The sequence below is a fragment of the Schistocerca piceifrons genome, chromosome 3 (assembly GCF_021461385.2).
Source record: "Schistocerca piceifrons isolate TAMUIC-IGC-003096 chromosome 3, iqSchPice1.1, whole genome shotgun sequence".
NCBI classification, from domain to species: Eukaryota; Metazoa; Arthropoda; class Insecta; order Orthoptera; family Acrididae; genus Schistocerca; species Schistocerca piceifrons.
The window spans coordinates 107789610-107813791 of record NC_060140.1 but is presented as its reverse complement, the minus strand read 5'-3'; the positions used below and the strand labels follow the sequence as shown (position 1 = coordinate 107813791).

Here is a 24182-nt window from a genome sequence, read left to right as displayed (position 1 = left end):
AAACTACAAAGAACGAAACTTGTCTAGCTTGATGAAGGAAACCACATGGCGCTATGGTTGGCTTGCTAGATGGCGCTGCCATAGGTCAAACGGATATCAACTGCGTTTTTTAAAAATAGGAACCCCAATTTTTTATTACTTATTCGTGTAGTACATAAAGAAATATGAATGTTTTAATTGGACCACTTTTTCGCTGTAATAGTCACAAACATAAGGCTCACAATTTTACACGAACAGTTGGTAACAGGTAGGTTTCTTAAATCAAAATACAGAACGTAGGTACGTTTGAACATTTTATTTCGATTGTTCCAATGTGATACATGTACCTTTGTGAACTTATCATTTCTGAGAAAGCATGCTGTTACAGCGTGATTACCTATAATTACCACATTAATGCAATAAATTCTCAAAATTATGTCCGTCAACCTCAATGCATTTGGCAGTACGTGTAACGACATTCCTCTCAACAGCGAGTACTTCGCCTTCCGTAATGTTCGCACATGCATTGAAAATGCGCTGACACATGTTGTCAGGCATTGTCGATGGATCAAGATAGCAAATATCCTTCAACTTTCCCCACAGAAAGAAATCCGAGGACGTGAGATTCGGTGAACATTCGGGCCACGGTATGGTGCTTCGACGACCAATCCACCTGTCATGAAATATGCTATTCAATACCGCTTCAACCACACGCGAGCTATGTGCCAGCCATCCATCATGTTGGAAGTACATCGCCATTCTGTCATGCAGTGAAACATCTCGTAGTAACATCGGTAGAACATTACATAGGAAATGAGCATACATTGCACCATTTAGATTGCCATCGATAAAATGGGGGCCAATTATCCTTCCTCCCATAATGCTGCACCATACATTAACCCGCCAAGGTCGCTGATGTTCCACTTGTCGCAGCCATCGTGGATTTTCAGTTGCCCAGTAGTGCATGTTATGCCGGTTTACGTTACCGCTGTTGGTCGCTAAATAGAACGCGTGCAAAAAATCTGTCATGGTCCCGTAATTTCTCTTGTGTCCAGTGGTAGAACTGTACAAGACGTTCAAAGTCGTCACCATGCAATTCCTGGCGCATAGAAATATGGTACAGGTGCAATCGATGTTGATGTAGCATTCTCAACACCGACGTTTTTCAGATTTTCGATTCTCGCGCAGTTTGTCTGCTACTGATGTGCGGATTAGCCGCGACAGCAGCTAAAACACCCCACTTGGGCATCATCACTTGTTGCAGGTCGTGGTTGATGTTTCACATGTGGCTGAACACTTCCCTTTTCCTTAAGTAACGTAACTATCCGGCAAACGGTCCGGACACTTGTATGATGTCCAGGATACCGAGCAGCGTACATGGCACACGCCCGTTGGGCATTTTGATTACAATAGCCATTAATAAACACGATATCGACCTTTTCCGCAATTGGTAAACGGTCTATTTTAACACGTGTAATGTATGACGAAGCAAATACCGTCCGCAGTGGCGGAATGTTACGTGATACCATGTACTTATACGTTTGTGACTTTTAGAGCGCCATCTATCGCAAAGCGAAAAAAGTCGTCCAACTAAAACATTCATATTTCTTTACGTACTACATGAATAAGTAATAAAAATGGGGGTTCCTATTTAAAAAAAACGCAGTTGATATCCGTTTGACCTAAGGCAGCGCCATCTAGCGGGCCAACCATAGCGCCATCTGGTTTCCCCCTTCAAGCTAGACGATCTTCGTTCTTTGATGTTTTTTCGTTTGATGCTTATTTCGTGAGATTTTTGGCCCGGTCACTATCAATGGACGACCCTGTGTATTTTTAACACATGAAGTTGTTCCCCTGCAGCACATTTAAATTAACTTAGTACTTACAGTTGTTGGGTTATGATTTATCAAATACTTTTATGTTTGCAATAAGTTTCAGGAGCCCATCGGCTCTTGTGCGGGCACTATGTGTACGCAGTACAGGTTTTCAATTGATTGCATGTCCCAATAATGCAATTCACTGTAACTAACCCTTCCTCCTGCTCGCTGCACATGGCTTTGCTATAGAGTTGACCGAAGGACCAGAGGATCTGTAGAGGGTGACACTGGAGGGGGAGTTGGGGTGAGTAAGGCTAGAGGGTGTGAAGTCGCTGTGGCGCTGTCGTAGTGGCGAGTTGGCGACACTCTGCCACATATCGCTCAGAACAGTCCTTTGGGTACTTTCGCCAGTTCCCTGTAAAATTTACATCAGGCTGGGTGCATAGCAGTCGAAAAACCTGGTGTCCAAATTTCAATAAATTGCTTCCGAGTGTGTGACCTCGTCGTATGTGAAAAACTACCAACGCTTCGGACCCTGTTCCAGGTAGTCTTCATAAGTCACCCTGATGAATTGTGCATCTAATAACAGCTGCAACGTTAACGGTTTTATCACTTACAATACTTTACATTGGGGGCAGCCGCCCACAAATTTCCACTTTTTGAATGAAAAGATCCGCAGTGGCCGTAAAATACTCTTATTCAAAGTCACAGCCAGTTTCTCTTCAACTGAAGACGCATCCTCAAGCTATCTGTACAAAAATTAATAAAGCAAAACATTTTTGCAAATAGTTCTTAACAACAGTGTGAAGAATAAAGGGATACTGAAGAGTTGTATCGTATAGCAGTACCTGATAAATACTTACAGGATCCTGTTTAATAACCAGTGCAGGTCATTTCATTCAACTTATAACAGGGTCACACATCCAGAAGCATGTTATTTGAAACGGATTCCGGTTGCGGAAGTCTACGTCCTGAACTCAAAGTCTAAACTTCAATTATTCCTTTTTTATTGTATGTGCTGTCTATATTTCTTGTTTGTATTTGATAAGGTTCTAGAAGTACACTTTATTTCACATCTTCCCAGGGCATTAAAAGCTGAATAACAATAGATGCCGCTTATACAACGCCACTAAATATCGTACAAGAGGTGTTGAAGGAAGCTGCAGCAAAGCAAATGTATCTTATCTGAAACATCACCTTTCAACTAGGCCACAGTCTGATCTTCGATTGATAAATGATATCGCAAAGTTTGAGATAGTCGTCAAGTGTTTTTGTTCAACTCATCGGCGTTTTCGTTTAATCTGCGATGCATTTAGTCACAAGGGGCTAATTTGTCACTTTTAATTTTCTTCATAAACTGTTCCATCTTACGGAATTATCACAAACGGGCCAATTAGACAAAGGAATGGTATCTTTCCAACTTCTTTTCTTAATTGTTATTTTAATGTCGTGCTCCCTTGTCGGTAGGGGTGGATTGACAGCGGTGAAATATCACTCTCTTCAGGTAATTCAGACGTGTCCTTTCATATCATCCTCCAGCCAGCAATCTTCACGAAGTGATTCAGATGGCCAGAAATTCTTCAGGGTGACATTCAGAGGCTGTTTGTTTGCTTCTATCCCTCGACAAATACCGGGTGGTTGTAATGAAACTGCCGGCCGGGGTGGCCGAGCGGTTCTAGGCGCTACAGTTTGGAACCGCGCAACCACTACGGTCGCAGGTTCGAATCCTGCCTCGGCCATGGATGTGTGTGATGTCCTTAGGTTAGTTAGGTTTAAGTAGTTCTAAGTTCTAGGGGACTGATGACCTGAGAAGTTAAGTCCCATAGTGCTCAGAGCCATATGAAATTTTTGTAATGAAATTGACGGTGTTCTGAGTGCTCCATTGCAGGCTGTATACATCACAGAACGCTGAAACATCGTACCTTACATCATTAACTGCTGCGCCGGTATTCTACAGTTTTACTAAAAAGAAAAATCTTTCGCTTTCTGCCAATAGGTGAAAATACGTTTTGACCTCAGTATGATGTTTGTACACTACTGGCCATTAAAACTGCTACACCAGCAAGAAATTCAGATGATAAACGGGTATTCATTGGACAAATTTATTATACTTGAACTCAAATGTGGTTATATTTTCACGCAATTTGGGTGCATAGATCCTGAGAAATCAGTACCCAGAACAACCACCTCTGGCCATAATAACGGCCTTGATACGCCTGGGCATTGAGTCAAACAGAGCTTGGATGGCGTGTACAGGTACAGCTGCCCATGCAGCTCCAACACGATACCACAATTCATCAACAGTAGTGACTGGCGTATTGTGACGAGCCAGTTGCACGGCCACCATTGACCAGACCTTTTCAATTGGTGAGAGATCTGGAGAATGTGCTGGCCAGGGCAGCAGTCGAACATTTTCTGTATCCAGAAAGGCCCGTACAGGACCTGCAACATGCGGTCGTGCATTATCCTGCTGAAATGTAGGGTTTAGCAGGGATCGAATGAAGGGAAAAGCCAAGGGTCGTAACACATCTGAAATGTAACGTCCACTGTTCAAAGTGCCGTCAATGCGAACAAGAGGTCACCGAGACGTGTAACCAATGGCACCCCATACCATCACGCCGGGTGATAAGCCAGTTCGGCGATGAGGAATACACGCTTCCAATGTGCGTTCACCGCGATGTCGCCAAACACGGATGCGACCATAATGATGCTGTAAACAGAACCTGAATTCATCCGAAAAAATGACGTTTTGTCATTCGTGCACCCAGAGTACACCATCGCAGGCGCTCCTGTCTGTGATGCAGTGTCAAGGGTATCCGCAGCCATGGTTTCCGAGCTGATAGTCCATGCTGCTGCAAACGTCGTCGAAATGTTCGTGCAGACGGTTGTTGTCTTGCAAACGTACCCATCTGTTGACTCGGGGATAGAGACGTGGCTGCACGATCCGTTACAGCCATGCGGATAAGATGCCTGTCATCTCGACTGCTAGTGATACGAGGCCGTTGGGATCCAGCACGGCGTTCCGTATTACCCTCCTGAACCCACCGATTCCATATTCTGCTAACAGTCATTGGATCTCGACCAACGCGAGTAGCAATGTCGAGATACGATAAACCGCAATCGCGATAGGGTACAATCCGACCTTTATCAAAGTCGGAAACGTGATGGTAGGCATTTATCCTCTTTACTCGAGGCATCACAACAACGTTTCACCAGGCAACGCCGATCAACTGCTGTTTGGTAATGAGAAATCGGTTTGAAACTTTCCTCATGTCAGCACGTTGGTAGGTGTCGCCACCGGCGCCAACCTTGTGTGAATGCTCTGAAAAGCTAATCATTTGCATATCACGACATCTTCTTCCTGTCGGTTAAATTTCGTGTCTGTAGCACGTCATCTTCGTGGTGTAGCTATTTTAATGGCCAGTAGTGTAGCTAGGCAAATCATGCTGATTTCTTTTGAAGTGACATTTGGTGTAAAAGTTTAAGAAGATTGGAGTTTTCCGTCTGAAAAGTAAGGATTATTGAGGGGAAAGACCGTGTTCTGCTGGTTAAGTTCTTTTATCAGAACGGCAATAATAGCAGCGCTGTATTCCGGGAACTTCGCCGGCAGAAACAGCTGCAAAGGGGACCCATGCCAATAAACGGGTCAATGATCAAGAAAGTTGGAGAAACAGATCAGTTAGATGGTACAGCAGGGACAGGGAGGCGGCTCATTCCCATGCCAGTTGTTGATGAAATTGCTGTAGCCGACCGTGCAACACATGCCTCACATTCTGCAGCCAGTGTTCGAGCTCTTCGTAGTCAAGAGCTCAAAAGATTTTGCGACGCATATTACACTGGTATCCCTGCAAGATTCAGAATGTGCACCAGATGAAGCCCCAGGATAGGCTACAACGCCGTGACTTTGCCTTTACACTTCCTTTTTTTCCACGAATGGAAATGGATGCCCGCAGCTCGTGGTCGTGCGGTAGCGTTCTCGCTTCCCACGCCCGGGTTGCCGGGTTCGATTCCCAGCAGGGTCAGGGACTTTCTCTGCCTCGTGATGACTGGGTGTTGTGTGATGTCCTTAGGTTAGTTAGGTTTAAGTAGTTTTAAGTTCTAGGGGACTGATGACCATAGATGTTAAGTCCCATAGTGCTCAGAGCCATTTGAACCTTTTTCCTCTTTTTTTTTGTTTTTTTTTTGAAATGGATGACCTGTGGTTGGGGAATATTGTTTGGATGGATAGGGCACATTTTACTGGGCATAGTGCCATGAAAGCACAGAATTGTCGCACATGGGAATCTACTCCGTCACATGTTGTGCAGGAACACCTACTGCACACAGCTTATGTGAGGTTTCACAAGTTCCTTCATTCTCGGTCCATTTTTCTTCGAGGAGATGACACCACGAGGGCCTGTTGTGTGTACGGTGATACCTGCACGTTATAAGGACCCCCTCGCACAAAACGTGACTCCAGCTTTGCAAAACCGCAACTATGTCCACACCACTATTTTCGTGCAGGAAGGGCGACACCACATTTCATTTGCCAGGTAACGACGTAATCATCTCTAGGCAATTTCAAGATGTGTGACGTTCAAATTTCCCGATCTAAATCCGTCTGGTTTGTGGCTGTCAGGATATCTGAAAGGTCGTGTCTATGAGGGATATATCCGGATTCTTATTGGTCTGAAATTTTCCTGCATCCACACCATACTTAGAGAGCCTGTATACAGAGAGAGTGGCCATAGGTGAAGTTGCCCGTGGTTGGTTGATTAGCTTTGGCAGAAAAATGGCGCCAAACGTCTCTCGCGCTTCCTATGTTCGCCGTGTTTTTGAGTTGAATTGAAGTTCAGAGGACTTTTGGAAACGATTAGAAGGTATTTGAATTATTGAGACACTTGTTATGCGTTGTGCATGCATAGTAGATTTAGTTGTATATCGTTTTTAGTACGTAATTTAGCGTTTGCGATCTTAAATACGAGTTGAAATAATGAAGCGTCTTGTGGTGAAGTCGGTAGGCCTACACGTTCGAAGTAAACACGTTAGTAATTGTACAGTACTGTTTTTGACATCTGTAATTCGTTCTCCAGACGTTCGTAAACGATGCCAGGTTGTGCTGCATTTGGTTGTTCCAATAGAGGCGAAGGTAGATTTCGCATGTTAGCATTTCCACGCAATGAAGAAAGACGAAAGCAGTGGGCAGTCGCAGTCAACAGGGCTGACATAAATCAAACAGGAGCCTTGTGGAAACCAACCAAGTACTCTTATCTATGCGAAGTAAGTCGTTTTTGCTTTTTACTACATATAAAACAACTTGCAATGTACATAGTTAAATTTGAAAAGAAACCTATAAACTGGCTGTGTGAAAATTATTATAACACATTATTCTTGTAAACAAAGGCATTTAACGAATGATTTCGCCATATTGTCTTGTGCTTTTGATTCGGTGAGTGTGTACTCCACTACTCCACTACTGGCCATTCAAAAGTCCCGCCCGCAGTTTGGCAGAAAAATGGCCGCCGTATCGTCCGGTTGGCCACTCTCTCCCTGTACACCCTCTCTAACCATACTCTGTTTATAGCGCTGTAGTCTCGCCTGGTGGCAGAAAGTGGAACTACTACTTTCTTTCAGCACACTGATCCAGCGGACTGATTAATGAACGCAACTATGAGGTTTCAGCGTGCTGCAGTGTATACCGCCTGCACTGCTGCATCCAGGACTCTCTCAGCTTACGTATAACCACTTGGCACAGGGCTGTGTGTTTGTTCCATCAAACTGATGACGATCGATATCGGTACCGAATGGAATAAGAGTTTAATTAGTTAGTACATATTATGTGATGAACCTCTGCATCAATGTTGTGGCTCGCAACTGGGTGTCTAGATTTCGATAGCCAGTCGGTCCTTGGACTGTCCTCTGTCACTTATCACTTCTTTCAAGTATGGCAATAATTTTTATATGTGAAAATCGTCCGATTCGTATTGTTTCGACTGACATATTATACTGTAAGTTTCTCTAAAACTGCTGATTGAATCAGTTCAAAAGCTGGAGGAATAGAAGAGTCCAATAGGGGCACGTCAAGGAAAGCACTGCAGCTTCCAAACAGGGCACAGCTTGTAGACAGCTTTATAATATGTGCTACTGAAGACCAGAAAGGTGTTCCTCAACTAATTTCACGATGTGCACTCCACTTAAGACGAAACTTTCTGTTCACTTGCCAGTTAGCAGAATAAAATTATGAGCAGATATCAACGTGATTTTGTGCAGAGACAATACACAATATCTTACTTAGCTCGCAAATCCGAGGTAACATACAGCGTCTTCTCTTCATGATTGGTTAAAGATATAACAGTATTGGTTGAGGATAACGCAATTTATAATTATTTCATGAGACAACCAATACCACGCTAGGCCGTTTTGTTGTTCGTTTTGCGCCCATAATTCGGTAACTTGCACTAGAGCTGCTTGCACTCCCCTATTCAGGAGACACCGGCTTGCGCTCTTGATTGTACTCTTCATTTTCACCGTTGGTCCGTATCTTCTCGTGGAATAAATCTGCGTCACAAATCTCTACGTTTTATTGTAAATTTATTTGTCGGATAACTTCTAGTTGATGCCTTTTTTGTAACAAGAGTCTAGAAATCACGTAATGACTGAGGGTAATTTTCTCTCTAGTTCTGCCAAGGCTTCCTTCAATGATGAACCTGCCGTGATTTCTACTGTACTCCTTTACATTTTACATTGCGCCTTTTCTCTCTTAAAACTGGTTATTTTAGAAGTGACGATTAAACTGATTTCACTGTGTGTGTGTGTGTGTGTGTGTGTGTGTGTGTGTGATAGAGGAAAGAGAAAGAGGGAGACTCATCTTGATGTGTATATGATAGAGACAGAGAGAGAGAGAGAGAGAGAGGAAGATTCATCTTGATTTTGTAAGGTACTGATAAGCTTTAACTCGTGCTGAATTTATTTGAACCACACTCGTCTCGATCTTCGTAAGAGTGCTTAAGACCAACGTTCACCATCATCATCTTCGAAGACTTACTCACATTCAGTGTCAGAATTACAAATAAAAACTCGTACAAAACTAATCTCTGTACACAGCGTGATTTTTTTCCACCGTGTACAAACTCTTGAGCATGATCGACGAGAGGATGCGGAACAAAAAAGTTCTAATGAACTTATGTCCGGAAATGCCTGCTTTTCATGCTAGAGACCATTTATTCATTCATACTTTGCTACAGAGACTGCGGTCTAGTACGCACTATACGATGCTGCCACAGTTACAGTATGCATGGTTTCCTCCTAGAGGATGTTACTGTTCCTCGTGCTCTAACGACCTCTCCAGCCATAGTAATTGGTAATGTTTGTCCGATTCACTTCTTTTGCTGACTCACCTTGTAGTGGATGTAATCCAGCGTTGTACACAATGGCTCCGTATTCGAATCGAGAGCTTGAGGACATGCTGTTTACCTACGGAAAGGCAAATGGCAACGAGCGGCGGGCAGCTTTAACTCGTGCTGAATTTATCAGAAGACCTCTCCTGGCCGACAACAACAATAGCATTCAATGTTTGCAAAAATGTTTCGCCGGTTGTTTGAGACAGGGTCGTCTCAGGAATCAGGGAATCACGGAGGACGTACGTGACATGTTCGGTCAGCAGACCAGGAGGAAAATGTGGCACTGTGAAAGGCGACCGCCGTGTCAGTACCAGGCAGCTGGCCCGCCAGTACAGGGTAAGCCACACGACCATGTGGAACATTCCCCTTGCCAATTGCTACTACCTTTATCACTTACAGTGTGTGCAGGGCTTACTAGCGACAGACTTTCCACGTCGGGAGCAGTTTTGCCACTGGTTTCTTCTCTAACCAAACATGATTCCGGGATTTCTATCATTCATCCTATTCACAGATAAGGCCATCTTTATGCGGAGTGGTATCTTCGATTTCCTGAACAATCGTCTGTGGGATAGTATGCAGAACCCCTTGGTATGGTGACAGCGAATCATCAGCACCGGTGCAGATGGAATGTGTGGTTCAAATTGGTTCAAATGGCTCTGAGCACTACGGGACTCAGCATCTGAGGTCATCAGTCCCCTAGAACTTAGAACTACTTAAACCTAACTAACCTAAGGACAGCACACACATCCGTGCCCGAGGTAGGATTAGAACCTGCTACCGTAGAGGTCGCGCGGTTCCAGACTGAAGCGCCTAGAACCGCTCGGCCACACCGGCCGGCGGAATGTGTGGGCTGGGAGAACTGGTGGCCGTATTTTGGGGTCTCCTAACAGGCCGGAACTATCGACGTTTCTTGCTGGTGATTTTGCGTCCCTTGCTGGAAGAAGTGCTATTGATGATTCTAAGGGCTATGTGGCTGCCACATTGTGGTGCTCCAGCCCACTTCGCCGTTAACGGTTGGGCGCATCTCAATCGTGTCTTCCCTGGTCGATGCATCGGACGAGGGGGTTCGGCTGCATGGCCTGCTCGTTCACCGGATCTCAACCCCGTGTGATTTATGGTTATGGGGCCATACCAAAAGTACTGCGTACGCAGAGCCCATTTCGGATGTGGAGACACTGGAGCAGCGTTATTCGTGCTGCCTTTGACACTGTTCGGATGCAGCCTGGCCGATGTGAACGTGTGAGACGGGACGTGTTACGGCGCGTAAACGTATGTGTTGAGGCGCAAGGAAACCATTATCAACACATACCGTAACTGTGGCTGCCTCCGTACAACGCGTATTAGACCGCAATCTCTGTAACAATGATGGCTGAATAAATGGTCTCTTAGCATGGAAGCCATGCATTTCCGGACGTAAGTTAATTAGACCTTTTCTCTTCCGTATCCTCTCAGAGATTGTACACAGTGGAAAAAAATCACCCTCTATAGGAGGCAATGTCCCGATTGACTTAGTCACTGTCTCATTATCACCCAGCCCAAGCCACTAAGGATACAAATTTAAAATTTGTAAAGGATGTTGATCTTATACTGTAGGCGTCGTTTAAGAAAGGAGTTTCGCAAATTCCACCCCTAAGAGGGTGAAATAGGGCATGAAACGTTTTTTTGAAAATATATCGTTCGTAAGGCAATCTTGAAACTAGACCTACGAATATTGGTATTTGGTTTCTCAGTCAGAAACAAAGAAATATGTGTTTCAGCATTTTGGCAAATTTACCCTTACGGGGCTGAAATAGTGAAGGTTTTTTTGAAAAGTAAATCATTATTAAAGAACCGCTAAAATATTTTGAAGCTACAGCTATAAAATTGGTATCTGATTTCTCGCACACAAAATTTAAAAAAAATGTGTTTCACTGTTTTTTGAGATTCAATTCCTATGGGGGTGAAATAGGAATTTTCTTGGAAATATTTCATTATGCTACCTGTTCTGAAGCTAAATCTATGAGAATTTGTATTTGGCTTCACTGTTAGAAGTAAAAAAACCGCGTTTGGTTGTTTTTGGAAACTGAACCCCTTAAGGGGGTGAAATGGGGGGGGGGTTAAACGTTTTATGGAAATATTTTATTGTGAAAGATTTTTAAAGCTAAATGTTAGAAAACTGTGATTTTGCTTCTTGCTTAGAAACGAAAAGAATTTGTTTCAATGTTTTTGGAAATGCAACTCGTAAGAATGTCAAATATTTTCTTATATTAAAAAAAATTGTAAAACTAAATCTGTGAAAATTGGTGTTTCTCTTTATGATGAGATAAAAAGAAATATATGTTAGGGGATGAAAGTCTCTACGGAAATATCATCACAGGAATGTAAAGAGCATGCTTAATAAAATCCGTGGCCTCCAGCTTCCAGAATCTCTTTTTGGTAAGAAGTACATTCCCAAAAGACCATACTTGAACGGCCTTAATTAGTGTGAACGGTTTGGAAGGTGTTGCAATTTGTGAAAAACATAAAAATTCGATTAAAGAACAGAAAAAAGTGCAGACTATAGGGTTGTCGCAGCGAAACTGCAGGTGCTAAGCTTGTGGAGTTAAAGATTTTTGTAATGGTGTTTCTGGGAACATCATTTTTGTCACACAGGGTGGGTAAAATTAAACTGGCCAGGAGAATATTTCATGCAGTTGGGCAACCTACCTAAATCGTCCATACTTGGCTGTGAATGTTGTATTTTGGGTTGCCTGTCTTAAAGTGCATCAAATAGTTTATTTTATTTTGGCTTCACCGTACATCACTCTTGAGTTACTGTATGCTGTTGTGAAGGAGAGTATTTCGGTATTTCGAATTACGGTGATTAATCCATAATCTTCTTCTAATAAAGTTCTTTCAGTTGATTCAGGAATCCATGTGTGTCTTAAACCAGGAAATATTCAGTTAATTTTCTCTTTTCTGTTATTTAATCTTCTTCGATTCACAAGAGCGGTTGAGCTGTGTGCAGTCACACTTATATCTAATCTCTAACCATAGAATTAAAAACTATATAAATGTAAAAGTTATTTGATTGCATTAAAACTATGTTATGTTACAATAGTTTATGAGTGAACATATTAATGATCTCCTCTGAGTAATTCTCAAAAGATAAACGCCACTTTTCTTAATTGATTACGTAAATAACACTGACATCTTCCTCGGGTGACTGGTGTGATAAACGCCACTTTCCTTACTTGATTACGTAAATAACGCTGATGTCATCCACGGATGACTGGCGTTATTTGCGATAAAGGTAGGGCACGAGCTGACTGTCAGGAAATGCGGATGGATGAGCAATGAGTTTTATAAATTTTGAGAGTGAAATAATCAGGATATCACGAGTGTTTTTTGTGGTAGAGTTTTGGGAAAGAATGTAGAATAAAAATGACGAGGATGAGGAGCCTAGAGCAAGAAGATCCGCAAGAAGGATAGGCAGAAATTTCGGGGATCCAAACAAAATGTCCAGATACTCTGTGACCAAAATGGTACTGAAACAGAGGATGACAGACTAAAGGCCGAAATACTAAATGTCTTTCTCCAAAGCTGTTTCACAGAGGAAGACAGCACTGTAGTTCCTTCTCTAGGTTGTCGCACAGATGACACAATGGTAGATATCGAAATACACGACAGAGGGATAGAGAAACAATTAAAATCGCTCAAAAGAGGCCGCTGGACCTGAAGGGATAGCAGTTCGATTTTACACATACGCGAAGGAACTTGACCCCCCCCCCCCCCCATCTTGCAGCGATGTACAGTAGGTCTCTAGAAGAGCGTAGCGTTCCAAAGGATTGGAAAAGGGCACAGGTCATCCCCGTTTTCAAGAAGGGACGTCGAACAGATGTGCAGAACTATAGACCTATATCCCTAATGTCGATCAGTTGTAGAATTTTGGAACACGTATTATTTTCGAGTATAATAACTTTTCTGGAGACTAGAAATCTACTCTGTAGGAATCAACGTGGGTTTCAAAAAAGACGATCGTGTGAAACCCAGCTCGCGCTATTCGTCCACGAGACTCAGAGGGCCATAGACACGGGTTCACAGGTAGATGCCGTGTATCTTGACTTCCGCAAGACGTTCGATACAGTTCCCCACAGTCGTTTAATGAACAAAGTAAGAGCATATGGACTATCAGACCAATTGTGTGATTGAAGAGTTCCTAGATAACAGAACGCAGCATGTCATTCTCAATGGAGAGAAGCCTTCCGAAGTAAGAGTGATTTCAGGTGTGCCACAGGGGAGTGTTGTAGGACTGTTGCTATTCACAATATACATAAATGACCTCGTGGATAACATCGGAAGTTCACTGAGGCGTTTTGCGGATGATGCTGTAGTATATTGAGAGGTTGTAACAATGGAAAATTGAAATGCAGGAGGATCTGCTACGAACTGACGCATGGTGTAGGGATGGCAATTGAATCTCAATGTAGACAAGTGTAATGTGCTGCGAATACATAAAAAGAAAGATCCTTTATCATTTAGCTATAGTATAGCAGGTCAGCAACTGGGAGCAGTTAATTCCATAAATTATCTGGGAGTACGCATTAGGAGTGGTTTAAAATGGAACGACCATATAAAATTAATCATCGGTAAAGCAGATGCCAGACTGAGATTCATTGGAAGAATCCTAAGCAAATGCCATCCGAAAACAAAGGACGTAGGTTACAGTACACTTGTTCGCCAACTGCTTGAATATTGATCACCGGTGTGGGATGCGTACCAGATAGGGTTGATAGAATACATAGAGAAGATCCGACGGAGAACAGCGTGCTTCGTTACAGGATCATTTAGTAATCGCGAAAGCGTTACGGAGATGATAGATAAACTACAGTGGAAGACTCTGCAAGAGCGACGCTCAGTAGCTCGGTACGAGCTTTTGTTAAAGTTTCGAGAACATACCTTCACCGAAGAGTCAAGCAGTATATTGCTCCCTCCTACGTATATCTTGCGAAGAGACCTTGAGGATAAAATCAGAGAGATTGGAGCCCACACTGAGGCATACCGACAATCTTTCTTTCCACGAACAATACGAGACTGGAATAGAAGGGAGAACCGATAGAGGTACTCAAAGTACCCTCCGCCACACACCGTCAGGTGGCTTGCGGAGTATGGATGTAGATGTAGATGTAGATGTAGTGTCGTTGTCATAGAATATGGTGAGGGTGTATGCGTAAGTTTCTGGGGATGTGCTGCTACGAGCGCGGCGTGCAGGGAAGAAACGATTAGGTAGTTGGTGTCGAGTTTCTGTCAAGTGTAGGGAATTCAAAAGTGGTTAGTGTGCAAGTGGAGAGGGAAACGAGCTACTAAGCTGATAAGTACATGCCTACGGAAGGTGAAGCGAGTTTGTGGTATTAGAGAATTAGGAGGGAGCGAAACACTCCAGCGAAACCGGCTAGGAGTGGAGAAGTCGGATCAGGGCTTTGTAGGTGTTTAGTACGGCAGACAAAAGCCTCTCTCCATGTTCTGCCGGTTGTGCAACGAAGCGTGGTATGACAGCAAGTCTTATATAGCTCATTCACGAAGCCTCCTGGAGAGCAGAGGGCAGAGAGCCCCTCTAGAGGAGCTCTGGGAACTCCACGGGCGAGGCTCGGCCCTCGTGGCAAACCCACACCGAGCCGGAGGTGGCGTCTCGCAGAACGTGCATCACACCCTCCGCCATCTGCTCAGGGCTGCAACAGACAGAATAGCTCTGGAACATTCTCACACGTGACCGAAGTATTGTTACAGTTTCTTGTCCATTCATTTCTTTCGATTTTCTGACAAGGGAACCTCCCCATCACACCCCCCTCAGATTTAGTTATAAGTTGGCACAGTGGATACGCCTTGAAAAACTCAACACAGATCAATCGAGAAAACAAGAAGAAGTTGTATGGAACTATGAAAAAAATCAGCAAAATATACAAACAAGTTGAATATGAGCTCAGGAGCGCCGTGGTCCCGTGGTTAGCGTGAGCAGCTGCGGAACGAGAGGTCCTTGGTTCAGGTCTTCCCTCGAGTGAAAAGTATAATTTTTTTTTATTTTCAGCCAATTATCGAAGTTCAGGCACTCACACATAATCAACTTCGCTCTCCAAAATTCCAGGACATGTTCAGATTTGCTTGGACATATGCAGGATTTGACGGTCTACGCAAGCAAAAATTTGAAAACATTAAAAACATATCTTCTGGTAAACATATGTTTTGACAGAGCACAGGGAAAAGTGTGTGACTGTCAAACTGTTACATTCATTTGTTGCAGTTTATGCGGCAAACTCTTATGTTTTCATCACTTTTTTGGGAGTGATTATCACATCACAAGAAAACTTAAATCGGGCAAGGTAGAAGAATCTTTTTACCCATTCGCCAAGTGTACAAGTTAGGTGGCTCGACAACATATTCCTGTCATGTGACGCACATGCCGTCACCAGTGTCGTACAGAATATATCAGACGTGTTTTCCTGTGGAGGAATCGGTTGACCTATGACCTTGCGATCAAATGTTTTCGGTTCCCATTCGAGAGGCACGTCCTTTCGTCTACTAATCGCACGATTTTGGGGTGCGGTCGCAAAACACATACACTGAACTTATTACAGTGAACAGAGACATCAGTGAACGAACAGACAGATCATAACTTCGCGAAAATAAAGAAAGTAAACTTTTCAGTCGAGGGAAGACTTGAACCAAGGACCTCTCGTTCCGCAGCTGCTCACGCTAACCACGGGACCACGGCGCTCCTAAGCTCACACTATCCTTGATGTTGCCTGTCTTACGCATGGACTACTCAGTTTGTATATTTTGCTTATATTTTTCATAGTTCCATATAACTTCTTCCTGTTTTCTCGATTGATCTGTGTTCAGTTTTTCAAGGCCTATCCACTGTGCCAACTTATAACTAAATCTGAGGGGGGTGCGATGGGGAGGTTCCCTTCTCAGTAACACTTTGTAAAATCACAATAGGTGTCGTTACATGATTACAAAAATGAGTGATCCAACTAATTAATCTCGGCCCTAACAACCGCATGCCTGTAGAAGCAATATGGGTCTACACTTTTTTTAAATTCTTATGTGCACGTCCTGTGTCCTGCTTTCCGTTTTTCACCTTTCCTGAAATCGTGTGATCAAGTGTGATTGATTTGAATGCAGTAGCAGACGAACCAGAGAAGTGGTGGATATCTTACTCTTCTACCAACCTAAACGGTGCCGCTGGAAGGCAGACAGCAGGAACAGGAGGGTTCGGCCAAAGATGAGTAAAGCAAAACGTATTCCTAGCAGAGGCTGGTCATGGGCCTCCACTACCACTTCGGGCGTTTCGGAGAGAGCTCCGCGCGACGGTTACAGGTTGAGAGTTGTTCTGAAGGCAGGTAAGCGACTAGACGTTCCCCAGAATGTCTGTGTCGAACAAGGGTCTAAAGGTATTTGAATCTGTTAATAATAATTTGTTAATCTCAACAATTTCTTCTCCTAGCCATTTTTTGAAATACCATTTAGGTTCTGGTTACAATTTTTGGTTCAGTTAATCAGGGTCATGATAGTGTGGTTTCCGTTAGGCGCGACCACGCGGTCTATAGATTCAAAGCGCAGCCCAAGCCTTAAAAATTACTGTGTGCCATATTATTTTATTTGTGCAGGACATTTTAAATTATCAACAAAATTGTACCGAGCGTATATTTGGCAAGATGAATCGATTCGATTCCAAGCGCTTCACGCAAAGATGTGCAACCACCAAAATCCTGCTCGATGCCAGCCACGAGGTGCATACAATTCTTCCCACTAATAAATGCTGTCGGGATTTTGTTTGCCGTGTGAATTAGTGCTGGTGAATGTCTGTGTTACGCCGGGCGGGGTGGCCGAGTGGTTCTAGGCGCTACAGTCTGGAACCGCGCGGCCGCTACGGTCGCAGGTACGAATCCTGCCTCGGGCATGGATGTGTGTGATGTCCTTTGGTGAGTTAGGTTTAACTAATTCTACGTTCTAGGGGACTGATGACCTTAGGAGTTAAGTCCCATAGTGCTCAGAGCCATTTATTTGTCTCTGTTACAAACTTGAGCAGTGACCACGTGCTCCCCAGATTTTCCCACCCCACAGGACTCTGCAGATTAAGGGCAACGTGGCTTGTTTTTCTCGTATGAGAAAGCCATAGGATCGTATGTAAATGTACCAGGAATGTTTTGTCCATCTATTAAATACAAAAAGATTACTTTTAACATGTGAAATGTTACTCAAAAATAAATATTTTATCATTTGAAGCTATTTCAGTGATCTTTAATTAATTTTCAACACATCTGAAAATAGTGTCGCATTTGTAGTATTGACGATTACGCTCCTACAATCTAAAGTGCTTGGCTCAACTTTAGCTAACGGTACGTAACTTTCTCTGACTGCCCCATAGAATACCACTGCGTTATCCGTTGCGACGTTAATAAATTCAATCAGTGAAGGAATTGTTCCTAAAATTTACATGGGCTTAAATCTATTTCAAATAACGGGCGCCGACCGCGGTGGTCTAGCGGTTCTGGGCGCGCAGTCCGGAACCGCGCGACTGCTACGGTCGCAGGTTCGAATCCTGCCTCGGGCATGGATGTGTGTGATGTCCTTAGGTTAGTTAGGTTTAAGTAGTTCTAAGTTCTAGGGGACTGATGACCACAGTAGTTAAGTCCCATAGTGCTCAGAGCCAGCCAATAATGGGCAAAACTATTCGGAGAAGGTTACTCGCTAAAGAAAAATAAGGGCGAATGTGGACAGGATATGCCATCATAGCAGGCTGGAACAAAAGAAATAATAATAATAATCAAAAGAAGCTCCTGTTAGTGAAAGTAAGTAATCCTCCTCAGGCCGCCACTCAATGAATAGTAAGATGCCAGTGATGAGTTACTACTTGCTCCCAGGACTTCACAATCTTTTGATAAATTCAAAAATGCCGAAAGTCATGGGAAACCTAACAATCTACCAATATCGTGTTGGACCTCCTTTTGCCCAGCGTAGTGCAGCAACTAGGGTGCTATGGACTCAACAAGTCGTTGGGAAGTCCCCTGCAGAAATATTGAGCAATGCTGCCTCTATAGCCGTCCATAATTGCGAAGGTGTTACCGGCGCAGGATTTTGTGCGCTAACTAACTTCTCGATTACGTCCCATAAATGTTCGATTGGATCCATGTCGGGCGCTCTGGCTGGCCAAATTAATCGCTCTAACTGTCCAGAATCCAGTCTCGAACAGTTGTGCCCAGTTGACATGCCACATTGCCACCCACAAAAATTCCATCGTTGTTTGAATTAGGGGCTGCAAATGGTTTGCAAGTGGCTGAACTATTTCTAGTCAATGATCGGTTCAGCTGGACCAGAGGACACAGTCCATTCCATATAAAAATAGCTCACACCACCACAGTGCCTTGTTGCCAACTTGCGTCCATGCCTTCGTGGTGTCTGCGCTACAACTGATCCCTGCCATCAGCTCTTATCAAAGGAAATCGGGACTCACCTGACCAAGCCACGGTTTTACAGTCGTCTACACGAGCCTGGGAGAAGCACTGCAGGCGGTGTACTGCTGTTAGCAAAGGCGCTCAAGTCGATTATCTGCTGCCATAGCATGTCTGCTGCCATAGCCCGTTGACGCCAAATTTTGCCGCAACATCCTAACGGATATGTTCGTCGTAAGTCCTACATGATTTTTTCACGCAGTGCTGCTTGTCTGTTAGCACTGACAACTCTACGCAAACGCCGCTGCTCTCGGCCGTTAACTGAAGGCCGTCGGCAACTACGTTGTCCGTGGTGAGAAGTAATTCTTGAAATATGGTGTTCTTGGCCCATTCTTCACTCTGTGGATCTCGGCATATTGAACGTCCCATGCGTCTAGAACCAACTACCACTCCGTGTTTAAAGTCTCTTCAAAAAAATGGCTCTGAGCACTTCGGGACTTAACATCTGAGGTCATCAGACCCCTAGAACTTAGAACTACTTCAACCAATCTAGCCTAAGGACATCACACACATCCATGCCCGAGGCAGGATTCGAACCTGCGGCCGTAGCAGTCGCGCGGTTCCAGACTGAAGCGCCTAGAACCGCTCGGCCAGACCGATCGTTCACACCCCGTCATGACGATCATGTTCCCTTACGGACAAAGGAATTTTCAGTAAGATAATACGCCGTATCACATGCCAAGAGTGTGATGGAGTGTTATGAGGAACACACTGCCGAGTTCCAATCGATGTTCTGGTTCCCCAACTCGCCAGATTTGAAACTGGTAGAACGCATCTCGGATCCCTCCCCGGAATGCACGGGAATTAGGTGTGTGTACAGACTCAGATCACAATATAGTAGTGATGAAGACTAGGCTGAAGTTCAAGACATTAGTAAGGAAGAATCAATACGCAAAGAAGTGGGATACGGAAGTACTAAGGAATGACGAGATACGTTTGAAGTTCTCTAACGCTATAGATACAGCAATAAGGAATAGCGCATTAGGCAGTACAGTTGAAGAGGAATGGACATCTCTAAAAAGGGCCATCACAAAAGTTGGGAAGGAAAACATAGGTACAAAGAAGGTAGCTGCGAAGAAACCATGGGTAACAGAAGAAATACTTCAGTTGATTGATGAAAGGAGGAAGTACAAACATGTTCCGGGAAAATCAGGAATACAGAAATACAAGTCGCTGAGGAATGAAATAAATAGGAAGTGCAGGGAAGCTAAGACGAAATGGCTGCAGGAAAAATGTGAAGACATCGAAAAAGATATGATTGTCGGAAGGACAGACTCAGCATACAGGAAAGTCAAAACAACCTTTGGTGACGTTAAAAGCAACGGTGGTAACATTAAGAGTGCAACGGGAATTCCACTGTTAAATGCAGAGGAGAGAGCAGATAGGTGGAAAGAATACACTGAAAGCCTCTATGAGGGTGAAGATTTGTCTGATGTGATAGAAGAAGAAACAGGAGTCGATTTAGAAGAGATAGGGGATCCAGTATTAGAATCGGAATTTAAAAGAGCTTTGGAGGACTTACGGTCAAATAAGGCAGAAGGGATAGATAACATTCCATCAGAATTTCTAAAATCATTGGGGGAAGTGGCAACAAAACGACTATTGATGATGATGATGATGTTTGGTTGGTGGGGCGCTCAACTGCGTGGTTATCAGCGCCCGTACAATTACCCAATCTTTGCTCAGTCCAATTTCGCCACTTTCCTGGATGATGATGAAATGATGAGGACAACACAAACACCCAGTCATCTCGAGGCAGGTGAAAATCCCTGACCCCGCCGGGAATCGAACCCGGGACCCCGTGCTCGGGAAGAAAACGACTATTCACGTTGGTGTGTAGAATATATGAGTCTGGCGATGTACCATCTGACTTTCGGAAAAGCATTATCCACACAATTCTGAAGACGGTAAGAGCTGACAAGTGCGAGAATTATCGCACAATCAGCTTAACAGCTCATGCATCGAAGCTGCTTACAAGAATAATATACAGAAGAATGGAAAAGAAAATTGAGAATGCGCTAGGTGACGATCAGTTTGGCTTTAGGAAAAGTAAAGGGACGAGAGAGGCAATTCTGACGTTACGGCTAATAATGGAAGCAAGGCTAAAGAAAAATCAAGACACTTTCATAGGATTTGCCGACCTGGAAAAAAGCGTTCGACAATATAAAATGGTGCAAGCTGTTCGAGATTCTGAAAAAAGTAGGGGTAAGCTATAGGGAGAGACGGGTCATATACAATATGTACAACAACCAAGAGGGAATAATAAGAGTGGACGATCAGGAACGAAGTGCTCGTATTAAGAAGGGTGTAAGACAAGGCTGTAGCCTTTCGCCCCTACTCTTCAATCTGTACATCGAGGAAGCAATGATGGAAATGAAAGAAAGGTTCAGGAGTGGAATTAAAATACAAGGTGAAAGGGTATCAATGATACGATTCGCTGATGACATTGCTATCCTGAGTGAAAGTGAAGAAGAATTAAATGATCTGCTGAACAGAATGAACAGTCTGATGAGTACACAGTATGGTTTGAGAGTAAATCGGAGAAAGACTAAGGTAATGAGAAGTAGTAGAAATGAGAACAGCGAGAAACTTAACATCAGGATTGATGGTCACGAAGTCAATGAAGTTAAGCAATTCTGCTACCTAGGCAGTAAAATAACCAATGACGGACGGAGCAAGGAGGACATCAAAAGCAGGCTCGCTATGGCAAAAAAGGCATTTCTGGCCAAGAGAAGTCTACTAATATAAAATACCAGCCTTAATTTGAGGAAGAAATTTCTGAGGATGTACGTCTGGAGTACAGCATTGTATGGCAGTGAAACATGGACTGTGGGAAAACCGGAACAGAAGAGAATCGAAGCATGTGGTGCTATAGACGAATGTTGAAAATTAGGTGGACTGATAAGGTAAGGAATGATGAGGTTCTACGCAGAATCGGAGAGGAAAGGAATATGTGGAAAACACTGATAAGCAGAAGGGACAGGATGACAGGACATCTGCTAAGACATGAGGGAATGACTTCCATGGTACTAGAGGGAGCTGTAGAGGGCAAAAACTGTAGAGGAAGACAGAGATTGGAATACGTGAAGCAAATAATTGAGGACGTAGGTTGCAAGTGCTACTCTGAGGTGAAGAAGATAGGACAGGAAAGGAATTCGTGGTGGGCCGCATCAAACCAGTCAGTAGACAAAAAAAAAAAAAAAAGAAAAAAAGAATGTGGTGCCAGCTCCCTCCAGTGAAGAGTGAAGTACCGGTGCCTCGTAGCTCCCATGCCACGAGGCGTCGCAACTGTTATCCATGCTAAGGGTGGACACGCCGGTTATTAGGTAGGTGAGGATACTGTTCTGGCTGATCAGTGTGCATGAGTGTTAACTTTAAGATGTTCTTGGCCTTTTCATCTCAGATCTCGTATTGTACGAAGTTGCAACTAAGAGATACAGAACATTCAAGCGTATAAGACTTAAACTGATCATTTAAGTGCTGCTGACTAATGTTCATTATAAAAGTTTATCTCACGCATATTTTGTTTTACATCTCACTAAGATTAAACTGTCTAAAGTTCAAATGTTTCTTTATTTCCGGCATATTTGGTCACGAAAATTGCCTTCAGGCTGTTCCTTTCGGTCTGTTACGAGCATCGTCAGATCTGTTTGAACATATCCTAATACAACAAAGCCAGAGTGGCATCGTCAATAAATACAAAACAAAATTATTTCGGATATTGTCGAACAGAACATAGTGTAAGTAGGCTGTTTATGTTTTCTTTATGTAAGTAGGCTGTTTAGGTTCTTATAATGGTAACGCCGCCGCCAAGTAGCGCTCTCTGTATAAAAATCACTGGCTGTGCTGTGTGCAGTCTGTGGCTGCTTTGCATTGTTGTAATACTCGCCATTGTAGTGTTGGGCAGAGGCAGCTGGCTGTGAACAGCGCGTAGCGTTGCGCAGTTGGAGGTGAGCCGCCAGCAGTGGTGGATGTGGGGAGAGAGATGGCGGAGATTTGTAATTTGTCATGAACTGCTATATTTATATATGATGATACCAAGGTAAATACATTGTTTGTTCTCTATTAATATCTTTCATTTGCTAACTATCCCTATCAGTAGTTAGTGCCTTCCATAGTTTGAATCTTTTATTTAGCTGGCAGTAGTGGCGCTCGCTGTATTGCAGTAGCTTGAGCAGCGAAGATTTTTGTGAGGTAAGTGATTTGTGAAAGTTATAGTTTAATGTTAGTCAGGGCCATTCTTTTGCAGGGAATTTTTAAAGTCAGATTGCGTTGCGCTAACAAAATATTGTGTGTCAGGTTAAGCACAGCCATATATAAATTGTTCAAAGGGGACGTTTCAATAGTTTGCAGTGAACAGTACCGCCGGTCGCATTAAGTGGCTAATTCACACAGCACTATTAGTGTGGTGTCACCGCAAAGCACGACACTGGCTACTTTGTAGGCTTCAAATCGGCCGCGGTCCGTCAGTACGCATAGGATCCGCGAGTCGCCAATGTCGACGCTAGCAGTCCGAGCGCCGCCACTCGGCTGGTCTTGCGAGACAAGCTAGCGCACTGGCCAGTTCTATAGTCGACTTGAATAGGAATGGTTCACTTGTTATAGCTTCAGAGATCTCATTTGCGGAGACGCTAGTTAGCATAGCCTTCAGCTAAGTCAGTAGCTACGACCTAGCCAGGCGCCACATACAGTTTATGCATTGCCAATTGATCTATAAGTGTGAAGCAATCAGAATTGTAAAGCAGTATTCGCAGTTCAGTCTATAACTGCACTCCTAAATATTATTGTACAAAGTCAAGATCGACGTTCGTCGCTGATGCTGAATTAAAGCTGAGTATTTAATTGTATTCCTGTCTACTAACTTTCTAATCACCTAAGATGTACCAGATACAACCCCTCAAGTATAGTTCATTGATCCTCACGTCAGCCTACGTGATCAACGCGTGCAATTTAATGGCCACCCCTCGTGATCAGATCAAGAGTCAAATTGCGTGACTCAGCCGGGCCACCCTTTTTCCATGAGGCCTATAGTTCCGCCTTATACATAAACATTAGTTCTGTTCGACGATGGGCATGCCAATTTTGATTGGCGGCCTCTGCTGCCGTGCACTTCCAGGCTCCGCACTGCCCCTTATGAAGGCGGCTGATATATTCCATTTGCATATCGCTTTCCGCTGATGGGAAATCGTCGTCGCTAACTGGACAACCTGACGGGCTAGGAAACAACTGGTGTACTGAGAAGCAGAACAGACAAGAAGGAGGTGCACAGGTAAATTCACTGGGCAGGATAGGTGGGCACTTTAAAGATGAACAATTTTTGAGCACGTTACTAAATTCCGTGACTGCTACTTTGCATCTTCAAATTCTTCTGCCTGATGATTAAAAATGGACGGCCAGATGATGAATCTGTGACTCACGAAATGCCTGACTGTTGCATAGTTTGTACTGTGTGCTGAACAAATACAGGTCGTTCCAGAAATTTTGCGTAAAACTTCGAATGGCTGTAGAAGGTGTCATGAGGAACAAATCGAGAATAG

General features: G+C 43.7%; 1 protein-coding gene across 2 annotated transcripts in view; it reads right to left on the bottom strand.

Moving 5' to 3' along the window:
- Nucleotides 1–14202: 14202 nt before the first annotated feature.
- Nucleotides 14203–24182, bottom strand: part of LOC124789870 (15-hydroxyprostaglandin dehydrogenase [NAD(+)]-like) — a 165068-nt gene continuing 155088 nt past the window's right edge. For both annotated transcript variants that reach the window (XM_047257383.1, XM_047257384.1), the window contains one exon: nt 14203–14862. In XM_047257383.1, coding sequence (XP_047113339.1) covers nt 14748–14862 — 115 coding nt within the window. In that variant the 3' untranslated portion in view covers nt 14203–14747. The remainder of the gene's footprint in view (nt 14863–24182) is intronic.